The sequence below is a fragment of the Rattus norvegicus genome, chromosome 2 (genome assembly GCF_036323735.1).
Source record: "Rattus norvegicus strain BN/NHsdMcwi chromosome 2, GRCr8, whole genome shotgun sequence".
Classification (NCBI taxonomy): domain Eukaryota; kingdom Metazoa; phylum Chordata; class Mammalia; order Rodentia; family Muridae; genus Rattus; species Rattus norvegicus.
The window spans coordinates 190087100-190101526 of NC_086020.1; the positions used below are offsets into that span (position 1 = coordinate 190087100).

The 14427-nt window shown below is 39.4% G+C and overlaps 1 protein-coding gene across 11 annotated transcripts in view; it reads left to right on the forward strand.

The window, feature by feature from the left end:
• Positions 1–14427, forward strand: part of Spag17 (sperm associated antigen 17) — a 246975-nt gene that overhangs the window by 134451 nt on the left and 98097 nt on the right. For 9 of the 11 annotated variants that reach the window (XR_005501147.2, XR_005501148.2, XR_005501149.2 and 6 more), the window contains 7 exons: positions 273–448; positions 1892–2001; positions 4907–5146; positions 6098–6209; positions 7332–7541; positions 11371–11484; positions 13353–13528. Coding sequence is in view for 7 of the 11 variants with exons in the window: in XM_039103807.2 (XP_038959735.1) it covers positions 273–448; positions 1892–2001; positions 4907–5146; positions 6098–6209; positions 7332–7541; positions 11371–11484; positions 13353–13528 (1138 nt within the window). In the remaining 4 variants the exon portion in view is untranslated. Of the gene's footprint in view, positions 1–272; positions 449–1891; positions 2002–4906; positions 5147–6097; positions 6210–7331; positions 7542–11370; positions 11485–13352; positions 13529–14427 lie in introns of those variants that run through there. The other 2 variants (XM_063282907.1, XM_063282908.1) reach the window with 2 other exon arrangements.

Genomic DNA, 14427 nt, shown 5'->3' on the forward strand with positions numbered 1-14427 from the left:
TACACATAAGTTAAAAAGCAAACCTTTCCAAAAGTTCTTTAGTCCTTCCCTTGAATGGAAAGACCTCACGGTTAAGCTTCACTTCTTTAACTATGAAGAGAAGTGGGCATTTTTCCGACACTCAGCCAGATCTGTACCTAACCTGTTTGCTCCCTGGACAGCTCAGAATCAGTGCGTTTTTGAAGAGTTTGTTCACACTGCATGCACCCTGTGTTCTCACGGATGTTAGTAAGGACTCTCACCTCCTATCCTTTTATTTTTGTCTCATTTAGGAATTACTTAGAACTTGTTGCAAAATCTATTGAAGAATGGGTCATACAGGAAGAAGCAAAGTACCAGGAAGCCAAAATGGCTGAGGAGCTCAACAGAGCCAAGAATGAGTTGGACTTGAAAGCTACTACTGCCAAAACTTCTGCTAGCAAAATTGGTGGCCCCAAAAAATCTAAAAGTAAGTAGCTAGTGCATTTGTTCATAGAGCGATAGGCATTCTCCTATTTTAATTTCAAACCCAAATAGTCCAAGATTAAAAGGTTGCCCCAAATGCCTGTGAGTCTTCGCTTTCTTTAGTAAATGGAACAGTTGCATTCCAAATGGGATGACATTGTACCTGAGTCAGACACAGGAATGTTTGTCCCTGTCCCATCTCCTATGAGCTCTGAAAAATTTAATCTGTTATACAGATTAAATATGATGTGTTGGGAAAACACCAATGTCCTTGCTGATAGAATCCATGGGTTCCATCAAATAAATTTATTGGCAGTATGGGAGGCAAAGTCAGAATTAGTGAGTCTCAAGAGGATAATTGTAGATTCCAACAGCAAGACTAAATCAAGACTCTTCTTCAAGCAGCAAATTAGCATCTAAAGACCTCCTAGAAGTAGGAATCTAGGGGAAAGTAGGAAGAGTTTGCCAGAGGCCAATGGTGTGGACTTGACCAAATTTTTGATAAATATACATCTTCAATTTTGTTCATTTCTGGGTCTTGGCTAATTTCTAGAAGTTTGGGCACATTAGGGAAGAGAAAAGAGTGGAACAAAGAGCAAAGTCATTTTTAAGGAAGACAAAAAAGAAGTGAAATATAGAGTTCATCTAGAAAGTATAGACATTTCACAGTCCATAGAAAAGCATCTCATTCTTCTAACACTGTTATTTATGATAGCTAAAGGTCAAAGTAACATCTCATAGTGAGATCGAGCTATGAAACTTCTAAAAACTCTGCAGCCTCTTTTTGTTACTAGAGTAGTTTGTATATGGCCTGACTCTAAAGCAAAACATAAGCCATTCTAATAAAGAATCCTTTCGTATCCAGAGAAATGGTTATGTCACTCAGTAGCTGAGCTTCCTCCTATGGGAGCCCAACAAGACTTCACTAAATGCTTAGAGTAATGAGAGGAACAACATGAAAAATGAAAGACAGGCTGACTGCATACTTAGCCTACTGACAGGGGAAATGCTGACCACCTTTTGGATATAATGCTACTGAGCAAACCAAAACCTCAATATCTAAGGTATAAACTGGATATTTCTGTGTGGAATGTACCTGGCAGGTATTGAACCACGTCTATTCCTGTCAGGAAAGATGTCAGAATGTTTGAAAGATAGAAAGTCAGCAATGGCAAGAGAGGAGTCTCAGTATGGGAAGGGGCATTTAGGTGAGTTCCTATGGTTCTAAGGTGCTAAAGTAAGATTAATTAGCTGAAAATTTCAGGGAGACGGATTCAAGCAACATGTCAACACAGTGTGAATGTGTTGTGAAACACACTCAGGTATAGCTATGGAGAGAACAAGGGGGCATTTAGAGAATTAAACAAGGGGCTGAACCTAGGTTGCCTCTAGCCCAGAGGCTTGGTCCTCCTGTGATAACTAAAAGTTTGATTTCCTTCATTTATAGGTAACAAAGTGTCCAGCAAAACAGAGCTAACAGACCAAGAAAAAGATAAAGAGAAAGAGAAAGAAAAAGAGAAAGACAAGATCCCCTTCATATTAGAAGGCTCTCTCAAGGTAATCCAAGACAAAGGTCACAGATCAATCACAAGGCCAAAATTACCTGTGACTGAGGGTGTGTGCTAGTCACAGGACTTGATCTTTTTAGCTAAAACCTGAGTTAACCGAAGTCTCAGTGTAGAGCCCTATGCTTTCACAGCTCTGCCCCGTGACAAGTCTTCAGGGGAATTTATATCTTATTATTTTTGCATAGCCACACCCCAAGGCAGTGAGTGATTGGCTCACTGTAGTTTACTCTTTACCTTTGTTGAAAATGCTTGATTTTTTTTCACGTTTTTATTTGAACTTTTCATTATAAAAGTAATAAGTGCTGCTGTGATCATTCAAGAATCTTTTCCTGCAGTATCCCTGCAGTTCCTGGAATAAAAACTGTCAAAATGTGATAGGTTCCAATTCACACAAGCACACACGCACAAATGTTCAGAGGTGTTCTGTTGGCATGTTCATGGGTCACTGTAGGTTTGCTCTGGTTTGGGCCACCTCTCATCCTTGGGTGTCACCCTCCTAGAATGTGGATTCAGTCACTGATGCATGACCTCTCCAGACTGTGTGGTTTAGGAGCGCTTATGTATTTTTCATTATCCAAGTACAATCAATTATTAAATCCATCTGCAGTTCCCCTCACATCCTTGAAGGTCGTGGGGAGGGGAAGGGGAAGACTCTGAAAGTTCCCAGCTTCTAACCTGGGTTTGATCTTTCTAGTGAGCAGTTTCTACCCCATTCTGAAACCATGTAAGGGTTTGCCAAGAGTTGCCTCATTAGAAAAAAAAAACAGTCCTATCACTCATGAAATTCCAGGGGATTTGAGAGCTCTGTGCCAGGACCCAGGAATGAAGACCAAATATCTGGTTCTTATTATATCATAATATTACAGTTTCTATTAAAGTCAGTTGTTACTTATCCGAAAATGGCTTTATTTTGCCCCTATTCATTAAGCATAGTTTTTTTTTATATTTATACAATTTTTGGTTGAGTTTCTCATTTCCTCATAGGGCTCTTAAGACATCAATCTGTCCTCGTCTCTGCTGACATCATAGATGTTAGTAAATTGTCACATTTTACATTATTTGTAGACAGTTTATCTTTTCTCTTTAGCTGCTTTGAAAACATTCTATGATCATCTGGTAAGCATTTAGCAATTGCTCTCTAGAAAAAAATGAAAGTGTGCAACAGATACACAAATAACTTTACAGTAAATGTTATGGATGATAAACTTAGTATGTAATCTGTAAATGATAACAAATCTTATACAATCTTTATTGTAAAGTCCACTTAGTAAATTACTACTTCCATATGCTTTCACAGATTTTTTTGGTATGTTATTGTATCTTTTGGTTACAACTGACAAACAAGTTTAATTCCACTACTAGTACTGATGAATATTTTCATTTGTTAATAAACAAAAGCAAAATTTCAAAGGGGTGTATCCTATTTATTTGTCAGTAACAAAACTTCGGCTGAGTCAAGAAGGAGAATTTGAATGCTAAAAGGATAGTTCCTCGTTTTCACTCAAACTGTAGTGTAGTAGGTCCAGAGACTTGAGCTGAATCATTATTGCTAACATTCTGCCCGTTGATATTTTTTAGCACAGCTAATCAGTGGTCAACTAATCCCCTAGATGTAGCATTGGCTAGTGTTTGTTGAGTGAATATTCCAACAAAGGCTGGTTTCAAGCTGCCAGTGTGGCATTGTAAAAACCTGAGTTGGGAACAGCACGGCTGTACCGTTGTATGGTATGTTTCTCATATGCAGCACAAATAATAATGAAATCTAATACAAAGTATAAATGGGTACATTTTGAACATGTGTTGGCTTTGGTTTAAACGTTGTACTTAGTTACATTTATATGTCTTTTTTTTTTTTTCCGAAGCTGAGGACTGAACCCAGGGCCTTGCGCTTGCTAGGCAAGCACTCTACCACTGAGCTAAATCCTCAACCCCTATATGTCTTTTTCCATGGTGGCCTTATTTATCAATTATCACATAAAATTCCTCCCCCCAAATTATCAATTTAAATCAATTATCATATTAAATCAATATGAGCCAAGTTCAACACACCACTGTTACTTTATGCTTAGATTTATTGGCCTTTCTGAATGCTTTATCAATGTCTATCAGCCACTCTAGACTTGACTCAGCCACTATCTGTCCAAATACTGCCTTTTCAAAAGTTGTACTGTATTACTGAGAGGACCATCAAGTTCATCCTGTCATTTTTATACTCCCTACTTTCTTGCTTATACTTGTAATAGTTCATTCTCTGTATTCAAGCAACCAGAAACTTGCTTTATGACTCTTACTTCATTAGTTCCTTAGCTGCAGTCCTCACAGATAAACTTTCAATGTTTGATTCAGAGTTGCTTAGGTTCCCATGTTTTGTGATTTTTTTCTTTGTGAACTAACATCGATTTAGAGCTTCTTCTATTTGAAACTGTATACCCATATCCTCTTAGTTCCCCTCCCTCAACTCCCAAGTGATAAAGAAAACGTGTTTTGTCACCCTTTTTGAAATATCTGGCACTGGGAATGCTTTTCTGGGTAGTCTGCCTTTTTGCCAACCAAGATACTCAGGATACAAATTGGGAATGGAAGGAAAGGAGACAGACCACTGCAGAGGCTGCTATGGTGGACCAGGCTAAAGGAAGCGAAAATCTGAAACATGTAAATTACGTGGTAGAAAGTTGGGGAAAAAGCTAAAATGAAGTGACTTCGAGGAGACCCCCAGGGGTGATAAAGAACTGAGGAATGAGAAGGAGACAATCAAAGGTTCTTAACTCAATGTTTCAAAATACTAGAGACAACACATAGAAACTCCATACTAAATTTCCTCCAAAATTAACCCAAATGTAATTCGCATTTGATCTTTCTCCAAATCCCTGTTAAGCTGTTTGATGTGTCTCCAGGCATGGAAGGAAGAACAAGAGAGGTTGGCTGAGGAGGAACGCCTGAAGGAGGAAAAGAAGGCAGAGAAGAAGGGGAAGGAAGCAGGTAGAAAGAAAGGCAAGGATAAGGCAGACAAAGAAGACACTAAGAGTTTGAAAAAAAAGTCGTCTTCCAAGGAGAAACCTAAGGAAGAACCATCTAAGTCGCTGGAAGCAATAGAGGAAGCCGTCCCACTTCCAGAACCGGAAATTGTTTACCCGGTAAACCAACTTTGAAAATTCTTTGTTTGGGCTACTTCTAACAGTTTTAGGGAAACAAGGGTTTGCTTGTTTGTTTGTTTGTTTGTTTTCCTGCTATCTATGAGCTAGACTTGAATTTCTTTCTGGCTAGACGTTCCTTCATAGCTAACCACCCACATGGGAACACCCTCAGGCCTGTTTTTCCTATCAGGAAACTAGATTATCAAGAGCTTTAAAGGTGGAAGTATGACCCAAAGACTTAGGACACTTGAAGTATTAAAACACACAAATAAGCAACTGCACAGGTCAATTCACTGGGCTTGACTTGCTGGATGTACTTAGATGCCTCTGTGTAGAGAGCCTTGTTTCTGGTTTACGTGATTTGGTTAATAGCATTCCTATTTCTCCCTCAGGTATCTATTTATTAGAAAAACCAGTGAGGAAAGAGATTGAGAGGAAATGTTCTGTTCTATTCTTTGTAGCTATGATTCCAGCCCTGTTACTCTGGGGTTTTAGGATGCACCTGAGTCCTCTGCAGCTAAAATAACAATGTTTAAAAATGTGCCTTATATACAACCTCATAACACATCAAATGTCAGTATTTCACTTTACATGGAAAATTAGCAAATTTGGCCTTTCCTCATGTTATCTTGATGAGGGAGCATGATGTTATCTAGACTAGATTATAAATGCTCATAAATGTGCATAGTGGCGTACAACTGTAATCCCAGCCTCCTGGACACTGAAGCAGAAAGATCATAGTTTAAGATCAGCCTCAGCTACTGAATGAAACCCTGTCTCTACTAATCATGAGAACTAATAATAACATGGGATTTGGGTTTCTGAGCCTACAAGGTAGTAGACAATTGTTTCAACAACAACAAAAATAAATTAAAGCTTATGGAAACTGTAGTTGGCTAACTCTAGAAAGATGATTATTGTGAACTGCAGTGATGTTGCGTTTTCTTCTAGTTCCGAGGATACAATATGGGAGACATTCCTATCCAAATCTCAGGGACAAATTACTATCTGTATCCTTCTGACGGTGGGCAGATTGAAGTGGAAAAGATCAGGTTTGAACGAGGTACATTTGCAAGAGCTGTTAATGTCATGGGCAGGGGGTGGGGGCTGTTAGTGCATTTCCAATCACCACAGGACATTGTGCCTCTCAGACTGTGAGTGGCAGGTTGCATTACTTATGCCACATTGCATTCTCAGGGTCATGTGCTTCTATCATGATTGACTCTACAAGGAATCAGCCTACTCAGAGTTTACTCAGACATTGCTGATAGGAAGGAGCACCCTAATTGTTAAAAATATTTAAATGCCTCTATGCTCTCAGCCAATGGTATATTAACAGCTATAATAAGCAAATAGTTAATCAAGTAATATTGACTACGACATACTGTCATGGCAGAAAACAAACATATGCTTTGAGTTTATAGTGTGGTTCTGGCTTGTGCTCCACAGTACAGTGCGCAGGGACCTCTGCTGATGGTCTGCTAGCTCTTAGCAAGACTTGCATATGTGAACAGTTTATTTATGGTTCATAGAAAATACAGTATTTTCATCTTAATCCTATCAAGTTTGAGAGACACTACCACCATAGTTGAAAATGAAAGGCTGGTTTTAAAAGGGAGACAAAAGAGAGGTGGGGGAATCAGAACACTGTTGAGAGAGAATGGGTAGAAAACTGCTTTAACCTGCATAGTGAGAGTAATTGTGAAACACACACACACACATATATAATCACGACTGCCATTATATTGCCATAGACATCGAGTATGGTAATACACATTTGAAACGTTAGCACACATGAGGCTTAGGCAGAAAAATCACATGAATTTGAGGCTGTTCTGAGACACACACACAGCCACACACACATATACACACATAATTATATGTACTATATATTATCATATACAAATAATGTTAAAACTTTGCATGTTAATTAGCTCATGTGATTTATCAGAGTTGAGTGGAAGTATTCGCCACTTCAGATGATGTATTTTATCTTTGTGATTTGGTTTGGGATGCGACAGGAAGGCCTGTGAAAATCTTGTCTGTGCTTCCTTTCGGCATCCCTGTATATTAGTTGCTGAGTCAGCTACCGCCTAATTCTGTCCTCCGTTCGACTAGCATTTTGTCAAGGTGCGTGTGTGACATCTTCAGTCAGCCCACTTTCTATCCTTTGGTTCTTCTCCAGGCCCAACTTTCATCAAAGTGAAAGTAAAAAAAGATAAACACAGTTTTATAATTCACCTGAAAGATCCAAAGGAAATCGTGAAAAGGGAAAAGGAAGAGGAGCACTCAGAAGAAGAGGAAGAGGAAGAGGAGGAGGAAGAGGAAGAGGAAGAGGAAGAGAATGAACAGAAGGAAGGGAAAGAGGAGAATGTTAAACAAAATGTGGAAATGAGTGAGTGCCGTTACCTTTGCGATGCTGGGCTCTGGTTAGTAAGCAGTGCAGTGTGCCAGCCTAGCCCCAGACAGAACCACACACACACATCCTTTGCACACAACTCGTGGATTTTACAGGTGTGACCTGGAGCACTTACTGTCTGCCTATGTTCATTTCCCCCAACACACTGAACATAGACGCCACATGCATGGCGATCTGCGGTTGGCTGTTTACTGGATCTTGCTGCCACCTGACAGGAGCTCTTGTTCAAGTTTTCATAGCCATAGCAAGGGGCCAAGCCAGCCAAACACCGTGCATAGTGTCCGTTCTGACCTTAATAATTTTGCAGACTCAAACTCAGCCCCTCTTGAACTGATTTCTACTAAGACTTACAAGTCCCTTCAGTGCAAGCAACGGAATTTCCTTCAAGTGGTTCTCACTTAATTTACTTCCTAATACTAATCTGTTGGGCCTCAAAGACAAGGTTTTAAAATATCACAGATCTAGTCATGAGCTTATTACCTGAGTAGAGACAAGAGGTACAAATGGCTGCCCACTTGCACTTCAAGGCAACACCCCATGGGAAAATGCATTGCTTCTTATCCAAACTTATAGCTGTGCAAAAGAGTGAGTTTATTTTTAAAATGTTTTCAAATCCAGTTAGTGATGGGATTAATAACTAAATCTTGCCTGTCTGCTTAGTATTGATACTTTCCACATACGAGAGCACAATACTTGACAAGCTGAATGTACCTAGGAAGGTGGCACAGAAAAATGTTACTTTAAATTAATTTTCTTTTTTCGGCTAATAAAAAATATTAACTGGGGCTGAGGAAATAGCTTAGTTGGTAAAGTGTTTGCTGAGCAATCAGGACTCTAGCACTCACATCAAAGGTCAAGTGCTTTGGTACACAGCTGTAGTCCAGCACGGGGCAGTGGGCATGACAACATCCTACTGCTTGCTAGCCAAGCAGTCTGACCTAATCAGTCAGCCCCAAGTAGTGAGAGACACAGTCTCAATGACAGAGCAGAGAGCAATAGAGGATGGCACCTAAACTCCACCTCTGGCCTCCATAAATACACGTCCCAGTTCCTGCACAGGTGTCCACATCCACACACATATGCCTGCCTATACAATACACAGCATACACACACACACACACACACACACATATATATACATATATATGTACATATATACATACAATATACATACACACACATATATAGACACATATATACATACATACATATATACATATATATGTACATATATACATATACATATCTGTGTGTAATTCTAAATACTTAAAAAATACATTATTTGAAATATTTAAAGAAGCTAATAATAATAATTCTACCACTTCCATGTTACTCATTCTCCAAAGTTTGTTTGTTTCTGTCTGTATCGATGTAAGCATTTTTACAGTCACTAAATATTTTTTGAAAAAACAAGATTTTAAATTATTTAATGATATATCATTGATAAACCTGAATATCATAGTTTATCATTTCAATGTTTTTATGTATTTAGATGATTCCTACAAAAGTTAATAAATAAATCTAGATACATAATTTAATAATGTCCTTTCTGCAAGGTTAAATAACGATTGGTGTTGAGCTTTGTCACTAACGATCCTGTTCAGATTATCTTCTGTTTACATCAGCCGTGCTTTCCTCCAGCCTGCGAACGCTAGCCCAGACTTGACCCATGACCTGGTTCTGGATGATCCATGAACTAAGAATAGATTTGACATTTGTAAAGCATTGACAATAGAAAAGCAGAAAGTATGTGATAAAGACTTCCCATGACCCACACGCCCTAAAGTATTTACTGCCTGGCCATTTTTGGGAAAACTGTGTTGCCTTCTGACGGGAGCAGCTTCGGCAGGTGAACTGACAGAAGCAAGTCATGCTTGCAGCTCGCTCACGGGGCTGTGGTCCTCTTGCCTGCCTGATGAGGGTTCCTGTTGTGATTCATTTAACTCCATAGCCTCAGTCTACTCCCATGAGACCTGAGGGAGCATGCACCCTGCAGGCCCCATCTCTCTGAATCTAGTCTGGTTAGGGAACTTCTCTTGCTGTGTTTTTCTCTGCGAGCAGCTACCTGCTATTGCAGTCTCTACCTCACAACTTCCAAGTTAGAGTCTGAGGGCTGATGCACGCTCCTGTGGTCTGAGAAGGAGGTGCCACTGCTGCCTAGGGTAAGACTTCAGTTCTTCATTAAAGGTTTTAGCACGCCTCCCTTCATTTGCCTCCTCCTTCCCGTGATCCCCCGTTTGCAATATTTTGCCTCCCAATCACTTAACATCTTGTTAATGGAGAAAACCATTACTGTCTTCCTTTTCATCCCATCTGCTGGATACGGAACGACGTTAAGTTGGGGAAACATGTTTTAAAGTCGCAGACAATGCTTTGTAAAACATCTTTAAGCAGTTAAAAACCCAAGTATTTGTGTTTCCCATAATTTACATTTTGGTGAACTTATGTTCTAGTTGGCTTTTTTTACTTGGTAATACATAGTCAAATTTCCATAATGCCTTTTCAGGGCACAATAGTTCTTTCCTCTTTTCATTCTTTGTGTGTGTGTGTGTGTGTGTGTGTGTGTGTGTGTGTGTGTGTGTGTATTTACTAGGGACTGAACCCAGGACTTCGAGTGTGCTAGAAAATTCTCTACAAACTGAGCTATGTTCCTACGTTCTCTGCCCATTTCATTTCTTCTTCTCACTAAATAGTATGTGGTTATCTGGATAGTCTGGTTTATCCACTCTCCAACCAAAGGACATCTTGCTTGCCTCCAGGTTTCTGTGCGGGCATATGATTTTAAGAACAATGAGTAGATAGCAAGGAACATGGTTCCTGGGTCATATGGTGCGCTAGAGTAGTGTTGTAAGGAGCAGCAAGCTGCCTTTCAGCAGTGAATGTGGACTTTGTTGTCCCGATGGTCGTCATCCATGCTTTGGGTTTTCTCCATTCTGACAGGTGCCTCGTTTCACCCATTGTCTTAATCTGCATTTCCCTGATGACATACAACATCAAACTGCTTCTCATGTGCTTATTTTTTATCTGTGTATATTCTTTGGTTTGGTTCTGTAGGGGCTTTGGGCCATTTATTCCTTGGCTTGTTTGCTTATTACTGATGTTAAGAGTCCTCATGTGTTTTACGTAACAGCCCTTTGTCAGAGTATCTTAAGCAAACATTTACTCCCAGATTGTGAATTGTTTTCTTTCTCATGAAGCATTATCCCTTTTTTGTTGGCGTCCCTCTGAGCATTCAAAAATTCCCAGTCAGGAAATAATCTGTTCATAGGTTAGAGTATTTGAAACTGACAATGTCCCATTTTTATTATACGAAGATGAAACAAGCAGGAAATGAGAGCAGAATAGACCATTTGAGACCCTTCACGTGCCCCACTAATGTATATTTTAATATATTTCCTTTTAAAACTTAGGCCTGATTCAAACAATTTTCAGTTGTGTTTGAAAATATAAGGAATTATAAATGTGAGGATTTAAGAAAGTGTTTGTAAATGTGAAGAGACTTGGAATGACTTGCTGATTTTTATTTGAAAAGTCATGTGAATGGTCCTCAGATCGATAACCAGCATATGGCCAAGACATTAAGTGGTTTACATCCTCTCTTCACGTGGACCTAAAGCCCTTTAAACACGTTCTATCCCTGGAACTCTGCCTCACTTCGCTGTGACCTTAGTAAGAGCCAAATCAATTCTTTTTTAAATTGACGGTATTAGAATAGCTGAGACCCCCATTCCCAGCATTCCAGCTGAATTCCACTTACACTTCTGGAGAAAAGTGGACACATCCCTGATATGATTTTGTCTTTTAGAGAGAACACAGATAAAGAAGGAAGCTGTCAGCAAGTTTGGATCCTTTTCTGCCACCTTAGAAAATGGAATCTGCCTCTCCATAAGTTACTATGGATCAAATGGAATGGCGCCAGGTGAGAAGCACACCACAGAATAAATGTCCCAGGCTGGCCGGTCCTTGCCCTTGCCTAGCTTCACATTCGCCAACCATCAAACCTCTTCTGATTTAATGCTTCACAAAGAGCTTTTTCCTGCAACATAGAGATATGTGGTGTATGGTGTTTGTGTGCGTGCATGCATGCCTGCGTGTGTGTGTGTGTGTGTGTGTGTATGTGTGTGTGTGTATGTGTGTGTGTGTGTGTATGTCTCTCTGTGTGTATGTTTGTGTGTGTGTGTCTGTAGGTGTGTCCATGTACATAATTTTTCCTTTACATTTGAATTTTCCTTCACTTTCAATTTTCTTTTCTCATAATCAATGTATACATATATGTATATTTTGATTATGAATTAGTCCATGAAAGTAATTCTGTTATTTTGGTACAAGGAGAGCATGATTTTCCAAGGAATTCTCACAGGTTTCTACGGAACAATATTTTTATGAGTCTTGTGATAGTAGAACTGCCCGGTGTCCTTCAGGACACTGGTTTAAAAGGAGCCATTCATTGGATGTATTAGAGGATTTCTGGGCTCCACTTTCAAGAAACAAATTCTCCAACTGGAAGCTATTTCCTTTCAAACCACAAAATACTATGTTGCTTTCCCAAGAACCAATTAAGAAATCTGTGGATCCCCACAAACTTTAAAGGGATCCAACCACAGTAGACATTTTTTAAACATTGCAAAATCAATAGATAATCTCTATGCCATATAGTTTTAAAACTATGTGCTAGCATAGATTATGGTGGTCATCTTACATCCTGACTATGTAGTTCCTTTTCTGAAGATTGCCATGAATCCTCATAGCATTGTTTCTTCAAAGTTAAAAATATCTCTAGAACCACACCAAGAGGTATCGAAAAGCAGAAATATGGGCCTGGAACTGAGAAAGAAAAAAATATGCCTACTATGACCATCGCAGAGTCAACACAAATATTTGAAGCCCTAGTTGTGGATACAATTGTTAACATCTAATATATACACAGCTCTGACTATATATAACAGCCACATATGGTGTTACATATATGTACCTATCTGGGCCTCTGCCCCTGGAAACCAGATTCAGTAAGTCAGAGGGAGACTTGGGTATTCGTTTAAATTCCTTGATTAATTTTTATGGCGGCCAAACTTGAGAACATAGTCCAACCTGGGACCTGGAAGCATCTGCGAGACTGAAATGTATGAATGATCAGTAAGGGAGGGAGGAGGGATTCACCAGAAAGGTAAGGAGATGTCAAAGAAGAGGCATGCTAGATCCTGCACGAGAACAGATGATAAGATAAAAGGGGACACACACACACACACACACACACACACACAGTGTCTCCTCTCATCAGCTCTTTAGAATTTCCAAACTTTTAAAACCAAAAAGACAGTAGATTGCCTACAAGAAAGCTACTTATGTCACCTTAGACAAAAATAATGTTTGTCTTTGTTGGGCCTCCTTGTCTATATTGGCTCATGTCTAATGTGTCCTCATATTCACGCTTTCAGTGCTGGTCTTGCTACTGTGAATCCAGGACTTCAGGATGTTTTATGAGTTCTATTTCTCATATTAAAAGAAAGTTGGTAGAGTGCACAACAGACTGGAAGGCAAGAACATGTGATACAAGGGCTTGAGATTATTGTTGTATCAACCACGCTAAAATAGGAAACACTTTAAATTTTCTAACTACAATCTGATTTTCAAAACAACTACATTATCTCTGGAAATATTCTGACTGGAAAAACTTGTTTCACATGGTGAAAATTAATGCCAACTTGAACAAATTTTTGAGATGTATCAATTAACAACCATACAGAATATAAATATTTAATTTTTCATTCCCCCTTTTTTTATTTCTAGAGGTTATGGATTCTGATTTGGAAGCAATGATGAATATCCCTTCAGCTATGACAGCAACAGTGGTTCCCTCTATAGTTACTGTTCCCCAAGGCAAAGGCAAAACTAAGCCGAAGGGCAAAGAAAAACACAAAGATTCCTTTAAAGAAGAGGAACTTCCAAAAGAAGAAGAAAAGAAGGTAGGTGAACATATCTACCAGTTTACAATCTTTCACCCCATGATACTTTTTATAATTAAAATGCAATGACACCTTTTCTCCCACTCCCTTTCATTTCTCTATATTCTCCAAAGTCGTCTCTTCCCAACCTTCCCAACATATCTCTCTCAACATCTCTCTCTCTCCCTCCCTCTCCCTCTCCCTCTCCCTCTCTCTCTCTCTCTCCCCCTCCCTCCCTCCTCTTTTTCCTGGCCTCTTCTTAATTATTGTCACACAGGCACACACACACACACACACACACACACACACACACACACACACATCGATAGGGTTGCTGGTTTCCCCAACACTGCTTTAATTTCTTTTAACTACTATCACAAAATATCTTAGAGTATATAAGTCATAAACAACAAAAGTCAATTGGTCAAGTTGAGGTTGGAAAGTCCAAGAGCAGGTGCTGGGTATCTGTCTGTCTCATGTGAGCAAGTTTATGTAGACAGAACCTTTTGTGTTCCATTGTGTCACAGGAAGAATAAACTCTTTTCATTTGACACCTTTTATTAAGGCCTGAATCATAATCATAAAAGCCAAACCCTCAGCATTCTCAGTTCCCCCAAAGGCCTACTGAATACCATCATGTTGGGTATCAAGCTCCACCATCTGAGTTTGGGGGTGGGGGAACCAACATCTACACCATAGCGTTGCCCACGTCCCATCCATCTAACTAGCGCTACAATTCAAATTCCAATTCAGTCCATTTGCTCAACAAATACACTCACAGTGACCTCTGTTAACTTTGCCACCTTCTCTCAGAGAAAAGGTTTTATTTGATACTATGTCTTGTCACGTGTTTGTGTACCAATCAGCAAGTATAAGATCAACAACAGTGAGGATTCTTGAATCCTTTTAGAATCTTCTGC